This window comes from Nothobranchius furzeri, chromosome 14 (assembly GCF_043380555.1).
Source record: "Nothobranchius furzeri strain GRZ-AD chromosome 14, NfurGRZ-RIMD1, whole genome shotgun sequence".
Lineage (NCBI taxonomy): Eukaryota > Metazoa > Chordata > Actinopteri > Cyprinodontiformes > Nothobranchiidae > Nothobranchius > Nothobranchius furzeri.
The window spans coordinates 27,654,095-27,671,995 of NC_091754.1; the positions used below are offsets into that span (position 1 = coordinate 27,654,095).

At 43.8% G+C, this 17,901-nt stretch overlaps 1 protein-coding gene across 1 annotated transcript in view; it reads right to left on the reverse strand.

Moving 5' to 3' along the window:
- Nucleotides 1-12,006: 12,006 nt before the first annotated feature.
- The window catches only part of si:dkey-100n23.5 (cyclic AMP receptor-like protein A), a 126,099-nt gene continuing 120,204 nt past the window's right edge, over nt 12,007-17,901 (reverse strand). Inside the window, exon 13 of the mRNA XM_015966076.3 lies at nt 12,007-12,349. Coding sequence (XP_015821562.1) covers nt 12,182-12,349 — 168 coding nt within the window. The 3' untranslated portion in view covers nt 12,007-12,181. The remainder of the gene's footprint in view (nt 12,350-17,901) is intronic.

The following is a 17,901-nucleotide window of genomic DNA, read 5'->3' on the forward strand; positions in this document are numbered from 1 at the left end:
TTGTCTATTTTCTACTCAAATCCATGATTATAGTACATTAAAAACGGACTTTTCTTAAGCCAAATATGGCATTTGAGCTTCCAGAGCAACAAAAACGATCCTGCGCTGAGGAGAGAAAGGGAGAGCGGAAAATACAAGATCCACAAAAAAAGAAAAAAAAGAAAGAAAAAGAAATTCCGTCAAGGCGCCGCTCGGTCCGGGCTCGGAACAACACAGGTGGGGAGGTCGGCGGATTCGCGGAGAAATTAATTCAGCTCGGCCGTACCTCGCAGCAGCGCCATATTGGGTTTCAACGGAGCACGCCGTCCTCGGAAAAAAGCCCCTAGTCTCCGCGTTCTCTCCGACGGAGGAATCCGTTCGTCTGGAGGTTTTTTTTTTAATCCGTGTCAGCTTCTTCTCCTCCTTCGTCCCGCTTTTCGCTTACAGACTCGCACGGAAACAACAGGAAGGATCCAATAAACCGGGGAGCCCTCGGTAAGCACCGCGCGAACCTGCTGCACGGGAGTGCCGCACAGAATGGATGTCGGCTGCCGAGACCGAGCGACTCGCTCCACTTCCACTCGCGCAGACTCTACCCAGAAGGCCAGTCGGGAGACCGCAATTACCATAAGCCTCCAGCGCACGGCTGCGCGCGCACGCACCACACACACACACACACACACACACACACACACACACACACACACACACACACACACACACACACACACACACACACACACACACACACACACACACACGAGCTCCGCTCAAACTCCAAAAGAGGAATAGAAGAGGGATTTTCACGTTGAAATTGAGCAGAAAACAACGCAAACGGCTTGTGAATCTAATCATAATGAAAACATGAGCAAAAAGTCAGATGATGTGATAGAAAAAAGGTGGATTTAGATTATTTTCATGTTAATCACTCAACTAAAGACTATTTTTTTATCTGCGTAAACCCAAAAACAACGTGGAAGTTATCACATCTCTTTGTTTTTAAATTATAATTTTTTACTCCAGTCCTAAAGATAAGATTCTTTTAAACACAGGCACACGCGCACTCTCTCTCTCTCTCTCTCTCTCTCTCTCTCTCTCTCTCTCTCTCTCTCTCTCTCTCTCTCTCTCACACACACACACACACACACACGCACACACACGCTGAGAGTGGGGGATGGAGCTGGGGGAGGCAGCTCAAGGCCGGGGCACATCTGTTAAGGCTCCCATGTCAAGTAAAGGAGGAGGAGGCTATGAATATCAAGCCTGAGGTGTGTGCATCATGTGCCTGCATGCGCACACGCGTGCGTGTGTGTGTGTGTGTGTGTGTGTGTGTGTGTGTGTGTGTGTGTGTGTGTGTGTGTAAGAAATGAGGAACAGACAAAAAAAGAGAGAAAGGCCAGCAGACAGAAGCAGGGTAGGAGTATAGGACATGGAAGGTTTGGCTGTATTCGCTGCAGCTGTTCAAAGTGGGAGTTGAACCAGACAAATAAACACAAAGCTCACAGCGCGCTCACATATGGATGCGTTTAAAGCTCCCAGCTCATCTCCAAGGCCAAAAATGTCCACACGTTTGGTCTGAAAGGCCAGAAGAACCAAGAGAATAGCTTCCTGTGTGTGTGAAATGAAAGCAGGATGAGAAAAGCTGCAGTTTTCTCCTCAAAAACAGATTAACATCCTCGTTGTGTGTCTGAGTAACTGAGTCAAGCATCAAAAAAAGTCTTAAAACAAATCCAGGGTGAATTGTCGGGCATGTTTGCTCAGCTCCTCCACCTTTTCTTCACCTTTCATAAGTGAGAGTAGCAGTTTGACCACAGCTGCTAAACCACAGGAAGGGGGTTCACACTGCAACTCGATCTATAAAAGGAAGTGTTTGCACAAAAATTAATATAAGCAATATGCAGTTAAATGGTTAATGCATTGGAAAAAAGCTTTTGTGGGTATAACTGTCATGCAGCAGGCTTTTCTGATGTTTAAAAACGGCCGACTATTATCTGTTTTCATGCATTTGTATTTCAGAGAGCAGGAAAAATCCTAAATTGGCAGATTGACTTCTCACATTGGTATGGCAGGTAGCTTTCAGAATAAATTACCAAAAAGCAGAAAATAACATGAAAGCAGTAGTCTGTTGACACAGCGGGGGTTTTGTTGATGGCTCAGGGGGAAAACAACTAAAACAGAGCACCGTCTGCACATGAGAATAAGGTCCAATGGTGTCCAGTTCCACGCTTCCACCTCTCTGCACCCGGGGACATGTTCATGGAGAAAGAAAGATGGTATATTTGCTATCTAGCATCACTCTCCAATTGTCTACAGTTGGATTAGGTTGGAGAAAAAAGCCTGCATGGTGTCCAAAAATCAGCTGAGCTGCTTAACAGAAAGAGCACCAGAAGTGAAAACATGCACAAATAGTGCTATTTATTTATATTAGCTAAGGGGAAAACTACCAACAGTAGAATATCAGCAGTGATTAGATTGATGAGAAATATCTGTACACAAGACAAGGTCGTAAAAACAACACAGAATGGCCCCGATCCACCTTTTCCTTTCTTTTCTTTGTTTCCTCAGTCTCCCTGGCAATCGGGAATTAAAACTAGACAGATTATGTAGGAAAGGATCACTGTCAACCCATAAATAATGATGGAACTCCTGTCAGTCAAAGTTTATCACCGCATCCTAAAACAGAAGTTTAAGCTCACCACTAATGTAAGAGAAACGCTAAACAGAATCACGAATGTTGCTTTAATTATTTCTAATAATGAACATTTGTTTTATGATCTAGTTTGGTACAAGCTTCCGTTGTCAGATGATCTCATATTTAACTCTATTTTGGTACAGAGGAGCTCATGGTATGGCAACATGAGCCCAAATCATGAGCCCTCCACCACTAATGCACTTAGTGTGAACGAATGTGTGCTCTGATGTATTGTTTGGTTTTTGACTAGAGCCCTGTACACACTTTGTGTTTCAGCTGTTACAAAGGACTACTTCCTGTAACACTGAGGCGGCACACTGCACAGGCCAAGATTACAATGCGGCAAACTGCATGACGCCTCGCTCTAGTAGGACACGCTACCGTCAAAAGCATACGTGCTGAAAAGCGCATGTCATTAAAAGTCGACAGATAATCAAAACAACAATGAAGAGATACTAAGAAGCACCACCCTCAACACTTGTTTTGTTAGACTCTGAATCGAACTCCAAAAAGGAGTGGTCCACATGTTCTTATGTGTAGCCTCCAATATTGCTAATGCTACTTTTGCATCGTACTCTTGTCACTAGTTCGTGTCACACCCTAGGTGTATTTTCATTGGTCGACTGCAGACCAAAGTCGTAGGTTTCTGTCACTGCTTGACGGCTGCTGGAGGCTGATTTTGGTTGTGAATGCAAGCTGTTGCTGGGCTTATCACATTACTGCTTGGTCCCAGAGCTACAAATCGTGCTCACCGTTTTTCGTCACAATCCTGTTCACAACAGGAAATTTGCCTAGGATGGCTGAAAAACGCACAGTGTGGCCTGGGCTTAACATGAAGCAGTGCATTATGGGTAAACATCTCTTCTTTGCTCTAACCTGTTGAAAGGACCATGTTCCAGAAGTCTCGTCTTTCATTCAGATGCATCAAACTCAAAAAAACAAGACTTGATAGTTTTGTCTTTTACTGATCGTGTTTTCCTGACTATTAACCTTTCAACAGCAAAGGGGGGCAAGTCGACGGTGGTTTATAGGTTAGAACTTTGCCCTGTAACCGGAGGGGTTGCCAGTTCAAATCCAGACTCCATCAGTGCCAGTTGTTGTGACTTTGAGCAAGATACTTCACCCTTTTGCCTGGTGGTTGGAGGGAACTGGTGTGCCTGTGCACAGCTACCTAGCTTCTGTCAGTGGGACCCAGGGCAGCTGTGGCTACAGAGTAGCTCATCACCACCAGTGTGTGAATGGATGAGTCGGTGCGTATGCATGCTCCTCTAAGTCGATCTACGCCAATAAACTGGGAGTCGTTATTATAGTTTACATGTCGTTAGAAAACCGAACTCTCGAATGAAGAGCGTTCTATTCCGCTACGATAGGTGATGACATCCGCCCTCATGTCAGCATTCTTTTGGTTAGCATCACACAGAAGATAATCAAATACTGGCAGGAGTGAGGCAGATGGAGTTAAAACAGGATGTGCCCCAAAACAACGCAGCAGCACAGCTTAAGGGCCCAATTTCCACTCAGCCGATTCGTTTACATGCAGATGCACACGTTTTCCTACCGCGTTGTAGCTCAGTTACAACCAGTTTAACTTCAGCCAGACTAATGTGTTTACATGGATTTTTTTTAATGATGTCAGTCTATTTAAGGCAATAGTTCGGTTTGCTGATGCACATGTAACACACACAGTGAGTCGCTCTAGTATAAAGCGCTTTAGAGACCTCTGACTCAGAAAGGCGCTACAAGCACTGGTCATTTATCATTTTTTCAAACCAAGTCCCTTAGAGTCATAGATGGATTTGAACGGGCGCCGGGATAAACCTGCTGGGATGCTCACCCTTGGGGAAGACGGCAACTGTCAAAAAGTATTTTTAAAATATGAATAATCTGTAGAATAATTTTTGTTTGTAAATGACCTTTGACCTTTTCCAAACTGATGGACAGTTGTTGTAAGATTCCTTTTTGGCCTAGCAGCAAGGTTCCAGCTTTCATTGGTGATCGGATGGTGAGATGTACTTCCTGTGGAAGCAGCCGGGATGGACGGGTTTCCTATGGTAAATGGTAAAAAGCTTGTATTTGCATAGCGCCTTCTTAGGGTTCTACAACCCCCCAAGGCACTTCACAACACAGTCAGTCATTCATGCACACATTCACACGCTGGTGATGATGAGCTACAATGTAGCCACAACTACCCACTGATAGAGGCGAGGCTGCCGAGCACTGGCATCACCGGTCCCTCCGACCACCACCAGCAGGCTAGGCGGGTTAAGTGTCTTTTATGTTTAAAAACAATGATTTGATTCAATATTTGCTTTGGTTTTAGGTTAGATTGGATCGTTTATTCAAACCGAAAGAGGCCAGACTTTCTTTATTCTAAGATTTATTCGCACAGCATTATTACACAGCAAAATGTATTCTTAATTAAACAATACCAAACCATGCGTTACATTAGGACCCGTCTGGAGCCCAGACAAGCTGGCAAAAAACAGAAATATTAAGATCTCACACTAATCAAAATGAGATTATGTTGCGTTTGAAAGTACATTACATGTTTAGGGTTTTGCTCCATGCATAATGAATCTGTTTGGATTTGGTTATTGAAAAACTTGTAACATGTGGCTGACGTTTCCAAGAGAGGAGTGTTTAGTCTAACTCCAGAAACTTAAATCAGGATCACGATTAACATGTTAATGCATCTAAAAGGAGCAAAGTCAGCTTAATCACTAAATATTTGTATGTTTTTTAAGTCTGAGCAGTTGCAGCAGCCAAACAAGCACTTTATGTTAGTGCAGGGTTGTGAAGAGCTGCTGTTTTAGAGCTGTCAGCGGTGAGATTTTGAATGGTCCAAATCAGATTTCTCTCCCCTAAATGTCCAGGGGAAAAAATTTACAAAGTCCACTGCAAAGGCTCTCCCCAGTGAAATACTGGAAATGGCCCTAAGCAGCTCAAACAAAATCATGCTAATGTCACACTGAAAGGTCAGGAAGGTGGCTGGAGAAAGAAATCACAGCACACACCAGGTCCCTTCGCATTGCCCCTCCTTTCCTTGACTTGAACGGCTCTGAGACGCAGCAGCTCTTTCCATCACTCACGGAAAACTGGATTAAGATGAATATTGCTCCGAGAAACCGCAGGGCAAACCAAATTTCTGCCGCGCAAAAGAAAAGCACACAGCTGTAGCTTCAGAGGAAAAAAGACCTCCGAGAGTCGGAAAAGCGAGTCTGGAGAGCTAGTTCAGAGCTTTTACTTTGGTGGCTGCTGCGGCGCTTTTATGGCCGTGCGTGAACTTTGTGGTTGAAGAAGTCGGTTTTAAGGTGTTAAGTCTTTCCCTGGCAGGGACTGAAAAACATCCCCTTCGCTGTCATTAGCCTATTATCATGGATCTGTGCGTAAAAGTGTGTCTTGTAAACAATAAAGCAGAGTTAAGGCGCGCGCACGCACGCACGCACGCACACGCACACACACACACACACACACACACACACACACACACACACACACACACACACACACACACACACACACACACACACACACACACACACACACACACACACACACGTGTCACAGTGATCCAGCCATCTGCTGTTGCAATCAGACTCTGGAGCAGAAGTCTGGCAAACACGCGCTCTGCACGGCGAGTTCACATGTGCGCACACACCTCTAATGCGCGTTTTCTCAGCTATGCCTAGAACAGAGACAACGCCACACAACTCTGACTCACATTTCGAAAAGGACTGCCTGCCAACACTCAACATCGTGCGCGCACGCACACACTCTGTCGGCGAGCTCAGATTGCAGGAAGCTCTTTGCACGCAGCTCAGTCCACAGCAGCCGGTACTAATCAGCACAATCCACCTGCAGATCGTTATGGATCGCTTACTGCACACACACACACACACACACACACACACACACACACACACACACACACACACACACACACACACACACACACAGAGGAGGAAAGAGACTTGCCTAAACACTCACGGGCAGGCGCGGGCACGTGCGCAAATCAATTGATCTAGTTGCAAAACACATCTTGAAAAAGTCGCTGACTGTCTGATTGTCGCTCGTGAAATGCGCTGGATTTATAGTTTATAGCATTTTTAATCATACTAGGGCTGCAGTGACACACACGCACGCGCGTGCAAACACGCCCCCACCGGTGTTGCAGGGTGGTTCCCCACAGGCGCGCCACGCTGCGTTAGCGAGGCCTCACCGGGGATAATTAAAGCCTGGCGCGGCAGGGCGAGCGTGGCTCCAAGCCAAAGACTACTGCTGCTGCTGCTCGGCAGAGAGACGGAGAGCCTCCGATAATTGGAGCGCTGAGAGGCGCGGACCTACAGATCAAGCCCGAATCAATAAGGCTGCTAAATTCATCGATGCGATCAATCAGAGGACCCGGGACATAAAATAACCAAAGCGATCAGTCATACTTGTCTTATTCCGACCTTGGAGAGAGAAGGGGGGTAGGGGAGGGAGGGGGTATAAACGACATTACCCCCCGCCTAGTCACCGTTCTCGAAATGCGCGGACAGCGACACCGAACAGCGGCATCGGTTTTCATTAGAGGATAGAGATGAAAACCTTCAAACGAAGCTTATCTGAGAGGAAGGAGAAGCGGTGGCAGCTCTCAGCGCAGCACAAGAAAGACTGCCCCCCCCCTCCCTTCCCTCCCTCCCTCATCCTCCCCTCCTCCTCTCTTCCTCTGTCGGCCTCTGTCGAGCTCCGCTCATAACCTCGCCACCCACCCTCCCAGTTCCCCGCCTCTCCCTGCTTTCCGCTGCTGGCGGGGAGCGTGCACTAGCGCGCGCACAAACACACATAAACACACGGATCTTTATAGCTCCGACGCACACACACACACAAGCGCGCGCGAGGCAGGCAGCGTCAATAAAAGCCCAGCGCTGTGAGAGGCCGCCGGCACTCCACTCCCCCCTCCTGCCACTGCGATTAGCGGAGGCTGGCTGGCTGGGGAGAGGCGCCCCTCTGTTATCTGGGGCGGTGGCAGCCTGCGTGTGTGTGTGTGTGTGTGTGTGTGTGTGTGTGTGTGTGTGTGTGTGTGTGTGTGTGTGTGTGTGTGTGTGTGTGTGTGTGTGTGTGTGTGTTGAGAGCGGTTGAGAGAGAGCGAGAGAGAGAGAGAGGGGAGATTAATTTAACCCTGTCGGGGTGGGATCGAAGCGCTCAAAGAGCCGCTCTGCTGCGCAGCGCTCTGAGCAGGCATAACAACCGAGCTGTTATCAGCCCGCGCGCGAGGAAACAGCCACATTACACACGCGATCCCCGAAGCAGGAAGAATATATACAGGCAGAGTCACGCTGCTCCCGACGGCGATGTTTCTAGACATTTGGAGCATTAGACACGCGCAGATGTGCATGCGGGCTTCCGCAGCTGATCTGAATATTTTTTAGGAAAATACCTGTAAACACATTACGTGAGGGTCTCATTTGAGATTAAATGATTGGCAGAGGGCCAAAATGTGATTTATCTGGAAAATTGTGACATCTGAGTGCAAAGAAAAATATTATTTGGTCAAATTATAAAACAGGTACAATGACAATTTCATTAATGTAGCATTAACTGCAACGTTTTTTAGGACTTCTGTTATAGATCTTTAACATTATTTGGTTTATGATGAAGCATTGCAGTTATTCATTCTGGGGAGATCTTCATACTATGACCACCACCCCAAACGGATGGAAATGACATCATCTGCAAAGCAAGGACCAAACATTTGCACAGCATTTATAAAAGCCTGAGTGACACGTTGTTCTGAGTGTGTCTGCATAACCAGATATGGCACTAGCATTTTACAAACTCTAACAACACTCATAAATTATCATCCAAAAATCTGCATATTGTTTTTCACACGTGTCTTTTTTTGGGAAGTGGTCACATATGAACACTTGGTATACGCTGCATGATCTTTTTCTGTTATTTTACATAATTAAAATGATGCATCGTCCAAGAGCTGCAGAACACGCAGACTCAAGGTCAGAGCAGTAGGGTTAGCATGGTGATTGGTACTTTAAAGTTTAGGCAAAACTAATTTAAATTTATCATTATGTGGTTCCATATTTATGTGAATGCAAATCTGATGCTGAGCAGCTATAAAATATGTTGCGTGATTTGTTATTAATCTGTTTCGTGCTGCCTATGTGCACATACATGCATAAAAGGCAAGTCAGAGTAAAAAGTGAAAACTAAATCAGAGGAATATATGATTTGCGTAAAATCTGTTCGGTGCGGATCATGTTGCGTAATAAATCCGAAGCGTTTTCCATTTTTTCTGCTAAACTTGTAGCCAAAAGCAAAGCTAGTTAATTAAAACATTTAACAACTTAAGACTCAATTATGAATACTTGGGTTGTAATTTTTCCATTAACGGTCTCCAGGCTCTCCCCTCTCCACACAGTGGGTGAGCCGGGTTTAGCGGAGGTTACACCCTCCCCCACACACACCCCGGCCGGGTCTGTGAGCGCAGAGGAACCAGACTCCCCCTCAGGCATGCCTCCCCCCTCCACGCTCCGAGGTGAGTGAGCTATACGGCTTGTTTTTCAGCGGATCGCTGGACTGCTGCTGTCGCCTGCTCTCCTCTCCTCCCTGTCTCTGTGCGTCACAGCGAGGTCATGGCCGGACTCCAACAATGGCTCCGGTTTCTCGAGCCGCGCGCGCGCGCGCAGACACGCGCCCACACACATAAAAGCCCCGGCACCAGGAGCGCACAAACACAGATCTGACTAATGATAGGGTGGCGAGGCGAGGCAAGCTAATAGCAGGCAGAGCGACTGCCGACATGCCCGTGGGCCGCGGGTGTTAAATTGTATCCAATTATGGCACATGCGACGTTATGAGGAGGGGAGCAATAATTCCTTATGCGTGACAGGGAGATTTCGCTTATTTCACGGCACCGTTAGATAGAGAGGGACGCAAGGAAATGTTCAGGAGTCTGAGGGGAGAGCTGCGTGGAGGTAACAACGTTTTCCTTTTTTTCCTGGAGGACAGATATTCCATTAATCAAAATCCTGTTAGCCTCATAGGGAAGCAAGCTAGGGCCAGACCTGTCCCACTCATAATTAATGTCCATTATTTAAGCAGCCAGTCCGGCTGGAGACTGTCTCTCACAAATGCACACAAGTGAGGGATGGAATCAATGTGGAAACGAAATAAACACACCCAGCCTCAGCTATCTTATGAAAAAGGCCTCTTCTGCTTATTTATTTGATTGATTCTGGCAGTCAAATAAAATAAATACATTTTAATAACAATAATAGAAAAAAAAACATCAACAGTGTCAAAGAGAGGCGCGTAACAGAGGTTGGGACTCTGCAAAAACAAAATAACACTGGCCATGGCACAAAAGCTCAAAAATTCACATTTGTTATTTTACCACACAGATATCCAGATGTTGGTCTGTGGTTAAATAAAAAGCATCCTGCCAATCACACCTGAGCTCTTACAGATTGTAAAGTAATACATTTTCAAAAAGGCTTTTTACCAGCTTCAAAGTAAAAGTCCCATTAGTCATCACACACTTGTGGAATTACATCTTTAACCCATCCTCGCGGGGAGCAGTGAGCTGGTAGTGGCTGCGCTCGGTTTAACCCCCTAATCAAACCCCTTAAACCGAGTGTCAAGCAGTGGGTCCCATTTTTAAGATCTTTGGTATGACCCGACCGTGACAGGATTTGAACCCTGATCTTCCAGTCCCAGGGTGGACCACTGAGAAGGTAAAGCCATGTTTAACCCTCCCACTGTCCTAATGGGTGTGACGTGGCAGGGGTGAGGTGGTGCTCACTCCTCACCCCTGCCAGATGGACCTCAAGGGACAAACCATCAACCCTGCTCAATGGTCAACTTTCCTCACGGGGTCACCCTTTAGGACAGTGGAAGGGTTAAAGTAAAATCTACATAAAGTAACAGCTAATAATTAGAATCTGAGTATAAATGAGATGATTTTACACTAAATATTTACCCAACATGAAAATTCATATTTCTAAAAAACAGAGGTATCCTACTACAATAGAAGAATGGTGAAGAGATCCCCTATCTATTATCTCTGGTGAGATTGTGAGCCAGTTTAATCATTTATAAACTAACTGAAATGTTAGGACCTATTCGGTCTGCTTTTATTTTGGTAGGATTCTTCCATTTTCAGGACAGTCCATTTGAATGTTGGCTAAACATTTGTGTTTTGACCTTTGTGCAGGCTATTCAAATGTGAATATTTATATTTAACATGATCTGATTGCATTTTAAGGCATTTAGAATAGAGCCTTGCATAAGAATATTTGATCATAGAGCCCATAAAAAATTGATGGGTCTGGAAGTGTAGGCAGGGTTGGATGCAAATATTGGAGGATTGTGCAGGTGTAGGAGCAGGTGATAGAAAATCCACTGGAGCATAATTAAAACAATAGTTTGGCACAGGACACTAATTTAGACACAGAAAAAAGAAAAATGGTGGAGAACCATCTCACATCCTGTTTTTAATTATATAAGAAAAGCTTGATCTGGTCAGATGTAGCTGTAAACTTATGCAATCGGCGTCAAAAGTCAAAAGTGTCAGCTTATTTGACAAAGGCAGCAGGATGATTCTGTTACCAGGTGGGATTAGAAACAAGCAGGTGTGTGTACGGGGAATAATTAGTTACAGTATTGTGTGAGAAGAATGAGTGTGAGCCAAGAGAGGCATGTTCTTTACAGTTCAGTCAAAAGGAACATATAAAGTCAGAGTGTAAATTATTTAAATAAATACAGTCAATGAGTCTATAAATACAATATCACAAAAATGGTCATTTTATTAAAAAAAGCAAAGACAAAAATCGCAATAAAAATGATAAAATGTTGCAAGATTAAGCAAAAGGCAGCCAGAATGCTAACAGTGTCCTGCACTCTAAGATTTGTTCACTATACCAACTTATTTTGAGTGTTTCACCCACTTTTTGGTTTTCTCCTCTACTATAAAACAACTTCCCCCCTGCTGGCTGGAAAATTATGTAGCACCGGGATCAATCTAATGGTAGACCTACATGCTGGTGACTTTTAACCTTTCAACCCGTCTCCTACAGAAGAGTGAAAAGGTGATTGCAGTGAGTGAAACGCCTTGTTATGATTGCCTTTCAGTTGTAACTAATGTTTGTTTTCTCCCTAGCTTGCTAAATGCAGAAGAAAGCGGTTAGTGCGGAGAGGCAACCCGTTTGCAGACCTAACATTACAGCTCTCTGATGGTAGTGTTGCAGAAAGCTGGATCTCTGCTCTGTATGTGCAGTGGGTGTCTTAAGGATATTAAATAGTAAAGGATGGGGATTAATAATGGAACCTGACAGCTCATCTCCGGCTTCTATCTGCCTGACTGTCCCCACAATCTTCCCTTCCATCCCCTCCCTACCTCTTTTTTCTCCCTCTCGGTTTCTAATCCGCTGCGTTTCTCGCTTGCCGTGACCCTCCTTTGTGCTTCTTCCCTCCAGATCTTTTGTCTTCCTCTCTCTCTTTCACCCACTCCCTCTCTCAAGGACCTCTGTCTTTCAGGGTCATGTCAGGAGAGTAGAAGAGGACATTGGTGTCGTCGTCGTCGTCATCGCTCGGGTCGAACAGGTCCGCATGTGTGTAGCGCACCGGCCCGGGGTGGTACTCTCCGATTCGTGTCTGGTCACACAGCCGGGAACGCAGAGCCAGCTAAAAAGTAGAAACACAAACATGTAGACTGGCGTTAGCGTTTGCTATGTTTCTATCTGGTCATCTGCTTCAACGTCCCACCGCTTTTAGGTGTGGTTTAAAAGTCAAAATTATATCCAACTGCTGAATTTGCACATTTTTTTTCTCACAAAAACAGATTTTCCTCAGGGAGAAAAAAAAAACGTTTAAAACCTGTTTTCCAAAGTTAACGTCCCACTGGTCATCTTCACACATTGGTGAATACATCTCTGCATTTGACCTATCTCCGTAGAGATGAGCTGCAGCAGGAACTATCTTTTGGTTTAATCCCCCAATCCAATCCTTAAAAGTGAGTGTCAAGCAGGGGGGCACTGGGCCCCATTTTCAAAGTCTTTGGTATGACCCAACTGGGATTTGAACCTAATCTTCCAATCCCAGGGCGGACACTCTACCTCTAGGCCACTGAGAAGGTGGAGAATGTTGGTGCCTCTATGTGGACTCAGAACTTTCATTTTATTTCACACACTCCCAGTATAATACTTTATTGTGATTCTGTCACTATAAAACTTGGACTATAAGTCTAAAAACCAAGATAAAATTGTAAATGGTATCAAGTGGTAGAAGCTGCAAGTGTTTAGGGAAAGTCTCCAATCAAGCTAAGAATTTTCATTTTCTGTGTTTTCTTATGTCCTTCATAGGAAACTTCTTACTGTAACAGTAGACTTAATAAAAGAGAAAGTAAGTCCCAACCTTTTGCCCTGAAGGTTTGGGGTTGATGAAGGCTCAGCTCAGACCATGCAAGGAGAACCAGGGTTGAAAGTCTGTTTGTCTCAATTCAATGGCAAAATCAAATGTTTTAATTTCTTCAATTATCAAAAGTTAAGATCAGCCAGATTCTAATTAGATCAAGGAAAACCCAGGACCGAGGAAGACGGTGAGACAAAAAAAAGGGAATCCTACGTAGGTCAGTGCTCTCAGAACAGGACAATATTTCAGTGACATCAGATAACCAAAACCATTTCTGCTGAACAAAAAATATTACAAATTCAATCCACCAATGCAATAAAGCGTCTAACCTTGCAGTAATAACAGGACTAGTAATCATTTACTTAAAGAAGTGATGAAAGTGACACCTCCTAATGAGAATGCTCAGGAAGTTGACAAGCATTAGTGGTTTGAAGATGGAAGCTGCAGGAGAAAAAAGGCAAGTGGAAAAGACCAGGTGGCATTTTAGAATGTGCTTCAAGGAAGTCAAGAGCTAAAGACACCATGCATCATCACTGAAAACACTTATGTGTATAAAAGTTGTTTGAAGACATCGAGAGAAAAAAAAGATTGCTTTTGTGCTACATTTTGCAATGGCACGGAAACAAATGGGGGATTTGGAGTAGCTTTTTTCCCCTGCACGCACACTCTCATAAATGCAGAGGCAGAAGTGAGATGTGAGCTCATTGCAGAGCCGAAGGCGGTTCAGCTGTATGGCTAGAATGCAGATCAATATCAGGGAAGCAGTGAGAGGAGGAGGGGGGACAGAGAGAGAGGGAGTGAGAGAGAGAGCAAAATGGAGAATATACAGGTGGGAGGGAGATGCAATACAAAGGAGAAAAGAGAGGAATCAAAAACAATGTTCGAGAGATAAAATGCCAGCGAGGCTGTAACAGAGTACAACAGAAACAGAGAAGACAGAGGAGGAGACGTATAGTACAGACAAAGCTCAGCAGAGAGATGGAAGAGGAAAAGAGTCAAAGGCTGCTGCTGATGGGAGGAAAAAGCAAAAAGGACAAAAAAAAACAAGAAATGCAACATGCAAAAAAAAAAAAAAAAAAAAAGCATCGGAATCAAAGAAAATGGGTTCTAAACCAGGCTGTTCCTTGTAATACCCTGAAGATTCTGGTTTAAGTTTGTGTTTTAGTTAAACAAACAAACTGGAGTGTATTAATAGGGGTTTTAGTTTAAGGTCATAAGAAACATCCGGGAGACTGTGCTGTAACCATCACAACAAAAAACACATTAGTAAAAATAATGTAAGACTTTTATGGACTGACTTGGCTCCCAAGTTCAATCAGCAGACCAAAGGGGGGTTCATTTTCACAAACATTTTAAAGTGCAACCACGTTTGTAGCCACATGAAATGAAGCATGAAACAAAACTGGCAGTTAGGCTTAAAAGTCTTACAGATCTCTGTCTGAGCAATCAGAAAGTGTGGCGAGAATGAGTGGGAAGAAGGCAAACACTTTCTATTTGAAACAACTATAATCTTGAGATGCATCACTGTTTTAGGTGTAAAAAAAATAGACGGAACCCGTTTTAGTTCATGAATCTGGGGCACAGTAGTGTTCTGATGCTAGTGATTGAGCACAAGGATAACGACACCCCGAAAACAACTCTAAAAAACATTTGACCCGGTTATTTTTTTCATAGATTCGTCATTATTTTAACATTATTTTTACAGCTGCATTTAGCAGCTGTAACGGAATGAAATGACTGTTTTCCACCAAAAGTCATTTCCCCCCTCTCCTCTGACACAGAACTAGTCTGTATGAGATATTGCCTCAAGGTCTCATGCATTTGCTTCTAAAATGCTTCTTTCCAGCTCAAGAGAAGAATGAAGAAAGGACTCTCTCCTTTTAATAAATCAAAGAACTTTATTTTTAATAAAGCTAATCAAACAAAGTGTTAGTCGATAATAAGATGTGACCAATCTGTGAAATGAAAATATTAATTACTTTATTATAATCCTATAGAATATAATAAGTAATATGACTTTAAATGTCTCTAGGACTGAGCTCATGTAGCGTTAAGAGACGACAAATTGCTTTTACTGAACCAATCAGAATCTGCCAGATCTGACGGAGGTGTGGTTTTGGTGGTGCTTGGTAAATCTATCATCTTTTCATTCGAACATAAACCAAAACATCCGATGTATAAAACTATGCCCACGCCATCTTTAACGCCAGTTCAAAGCGTTCTAGAGAAGTTGTCGGAGTGGCCAATCCGTAACTTTCCTCTTCAGCCAAAAGAACCAACGACAAGCTGGATAAAATCGGTTGCTGATCCAACTGCTGCAACGGTTCCTTTCAGAATAAAAGCTAAACCATCACGACCCAGTTTTGGGTCTCGCTAGAAGCCAACAAAACTGTCGTGACCCGGAAGTATCTCAAGACTGGTGGTCGGCTGCCACGGCTGCTTCTGCAGGCTTCGGCTCCATAAAGGTCAAGCTGGGCCTCTACACCTCCTGATCTAGACGGGGACTTCTGCTAAGGGTACGTAGACCGACGGAATAGCTTCGAATGTGTTTATGAATCTCCTAACCAAAGCTTAGCGCGAAGACATCACCTTCACTTCCCACCAGAACTAATCATTTCTTCGGATTTGCTGGTTCTGAGCAACATTCCAGACTACACCGTTCTCCGTCTTATTCACCATAGTTACACCATACATTTAGTGTTTAAGTTAGTCTAGTTTTAATTTGTTTAGTAATAAATCTTTAAACTTTTAAAACTTGACTCTCTCTTCTGTTATCTCTGAATTAATATGAGATTGTTACCTAATCCCTGCAATAAAAAGTTCCAATGTTCTGGTTAAACAGTACCCACAGATCCATAAGGTTGATTTCATATTTATCTTTTGTCTTATGGTTTTTTAAATAACATGTAAATTCAACCATTATACAGCTGACAAGTCTCCTTCAGCTTTATCACATGACATTTTCTCGTTTAAGGCTTCTCCAGCTATGAAAAGTGGACAAAAATGTGGAGACTTGGACATTTACCATTTTACAATGCAGAAAACATTGTAGATTCCCCATAGCCTGACTAGCATGTTGGAGAAACATGAACTGTGATTGTTCATTTTAGGGTATGCTTACCAGAAATCACAGTTTCCTCAAGTTAAATGACCCCATGAATCACACATGCAACATCTAACAGACTGTAATTTAATCTGCACAAAAGCCAGTATTCTGCCAGCAGATATGTGTGTAGGGGTTATTCGGTAGCGAACAATTAGTAAGCGTTAACTTACTTTTGGATTCTTCAATAAATTCTGTAAATATGGGAATATTTACTGATTTATTAATTAATTAAGATATTCTTAGATATCTCCGGGGCACCACCCTTTAATTAGAAAGGGAAATGAATCCAAAACCTTATCAGTCTTTCTTGAAGTTCGTATCATCCTTGGAGCAGAGACTTCTCTTCGACACAACAAAGCTACTGGACACAAAAATCTGAATTTTATAACATTTAATTAAACAATTTGTCAAATGAATAAACAATGAAATAAATGAATAATAACCGTGTGATATGATTGAAGATGGATGTGTTTGCGTGTGATGGAGGATGTATGAATGGGGTCCTTTGTTCTCACAAAGGAGTAGTGTGTGTGTGTGTATGTGCGTGTGTATGGATTCAAAATGGAGTCTTGAATACAAGATGGCTGACCCCTTTGTCTGGCTAAAGTGTGGGTGGCAACTTGCACTTTAACTTCCAAAGCACTTAGAATCAGTAGTAACTTAACCTTAAATCACTCAAAAACATTTCAAAGGATCATGAAACAACACAAAAGATTAATCACAAATTATATCTTTTTAGTTTAACTGCTTGGCCGTAGCAGAAAACATTTAAAGATACCAAACAATGATCAATAAGCAGTTTATTCTTTCAAAATGACCCGACGGACGTATTGGGAGCGAAAGAGGAAAACACGTCTGGTAATTTGAAGCAATAGCGCAATTTTATTGCTTATTCTGGACTATAGAGGAAACGGGAGAAGAAGGAGAGAGAGAAAGAGATGAGTTTCTGATCACCAGAAGAGCGAGGCGTCCCTCCCTCTTTGAGTTGACGGTTCTCCGTGTTTCTCCGCAGCTTTCGGCGTCGTCCGTCGGCTTGATGGCTTTCTCCGCTGTTTTCGCGTTCTCCGTGAGTTTGACGGAGTTGCTGATTTTTCCAGCCCGGTTCTGTGTTCTTCCCTTCAGCAGCTAGAGCAGCGAGCGGTTGAACAGACCTGATGGCTTGTAGTTTAGTTTTCCAGCGGTTGCGTGGCTCAACTTGGGCACTTAGAGCTTCCGCGTGCTCAAGGGAGTTGGAGCGTTCGACAAGCGTGTCCTTACCGCCAGGTATCCTGGGCAAAAGAACGAAGTTTCTTTGTCTTTGTTGATGATTTATAGCCTGAGTTCGCGGGAAAGCTGTCCCAGCTCCCGCCTCCCGCAGAACGTGTTTCTGGTATTAGGCGGTGACATCATCCCAATGCTTCCTTGTGCAAAGCATCATGGGAAATGAAGTTTCTTGGCGCTGATGTGATTATTTGCTTTTCAGAGCATTTTAAGCACAGTCATTTTGGAGAAAATCACAGCATAGTAATTTCCTCATGAGGTCAGACCCTCAACATGTGCGTAGTTTGCCAGTTGGTTTGACGTTCATAGCCATCAGGCCTTTTATCTGCGGTGCAGCGGTTTCAGTGAAAGTGATTGGTTTAACATTTTTGGTATTAAACATATTCATACTGAGGTGACAGTCAGCAACTTTTTAGTCATCCTTGGCAGAAGCAACAGCAGAAACCACATGTCCCACTGA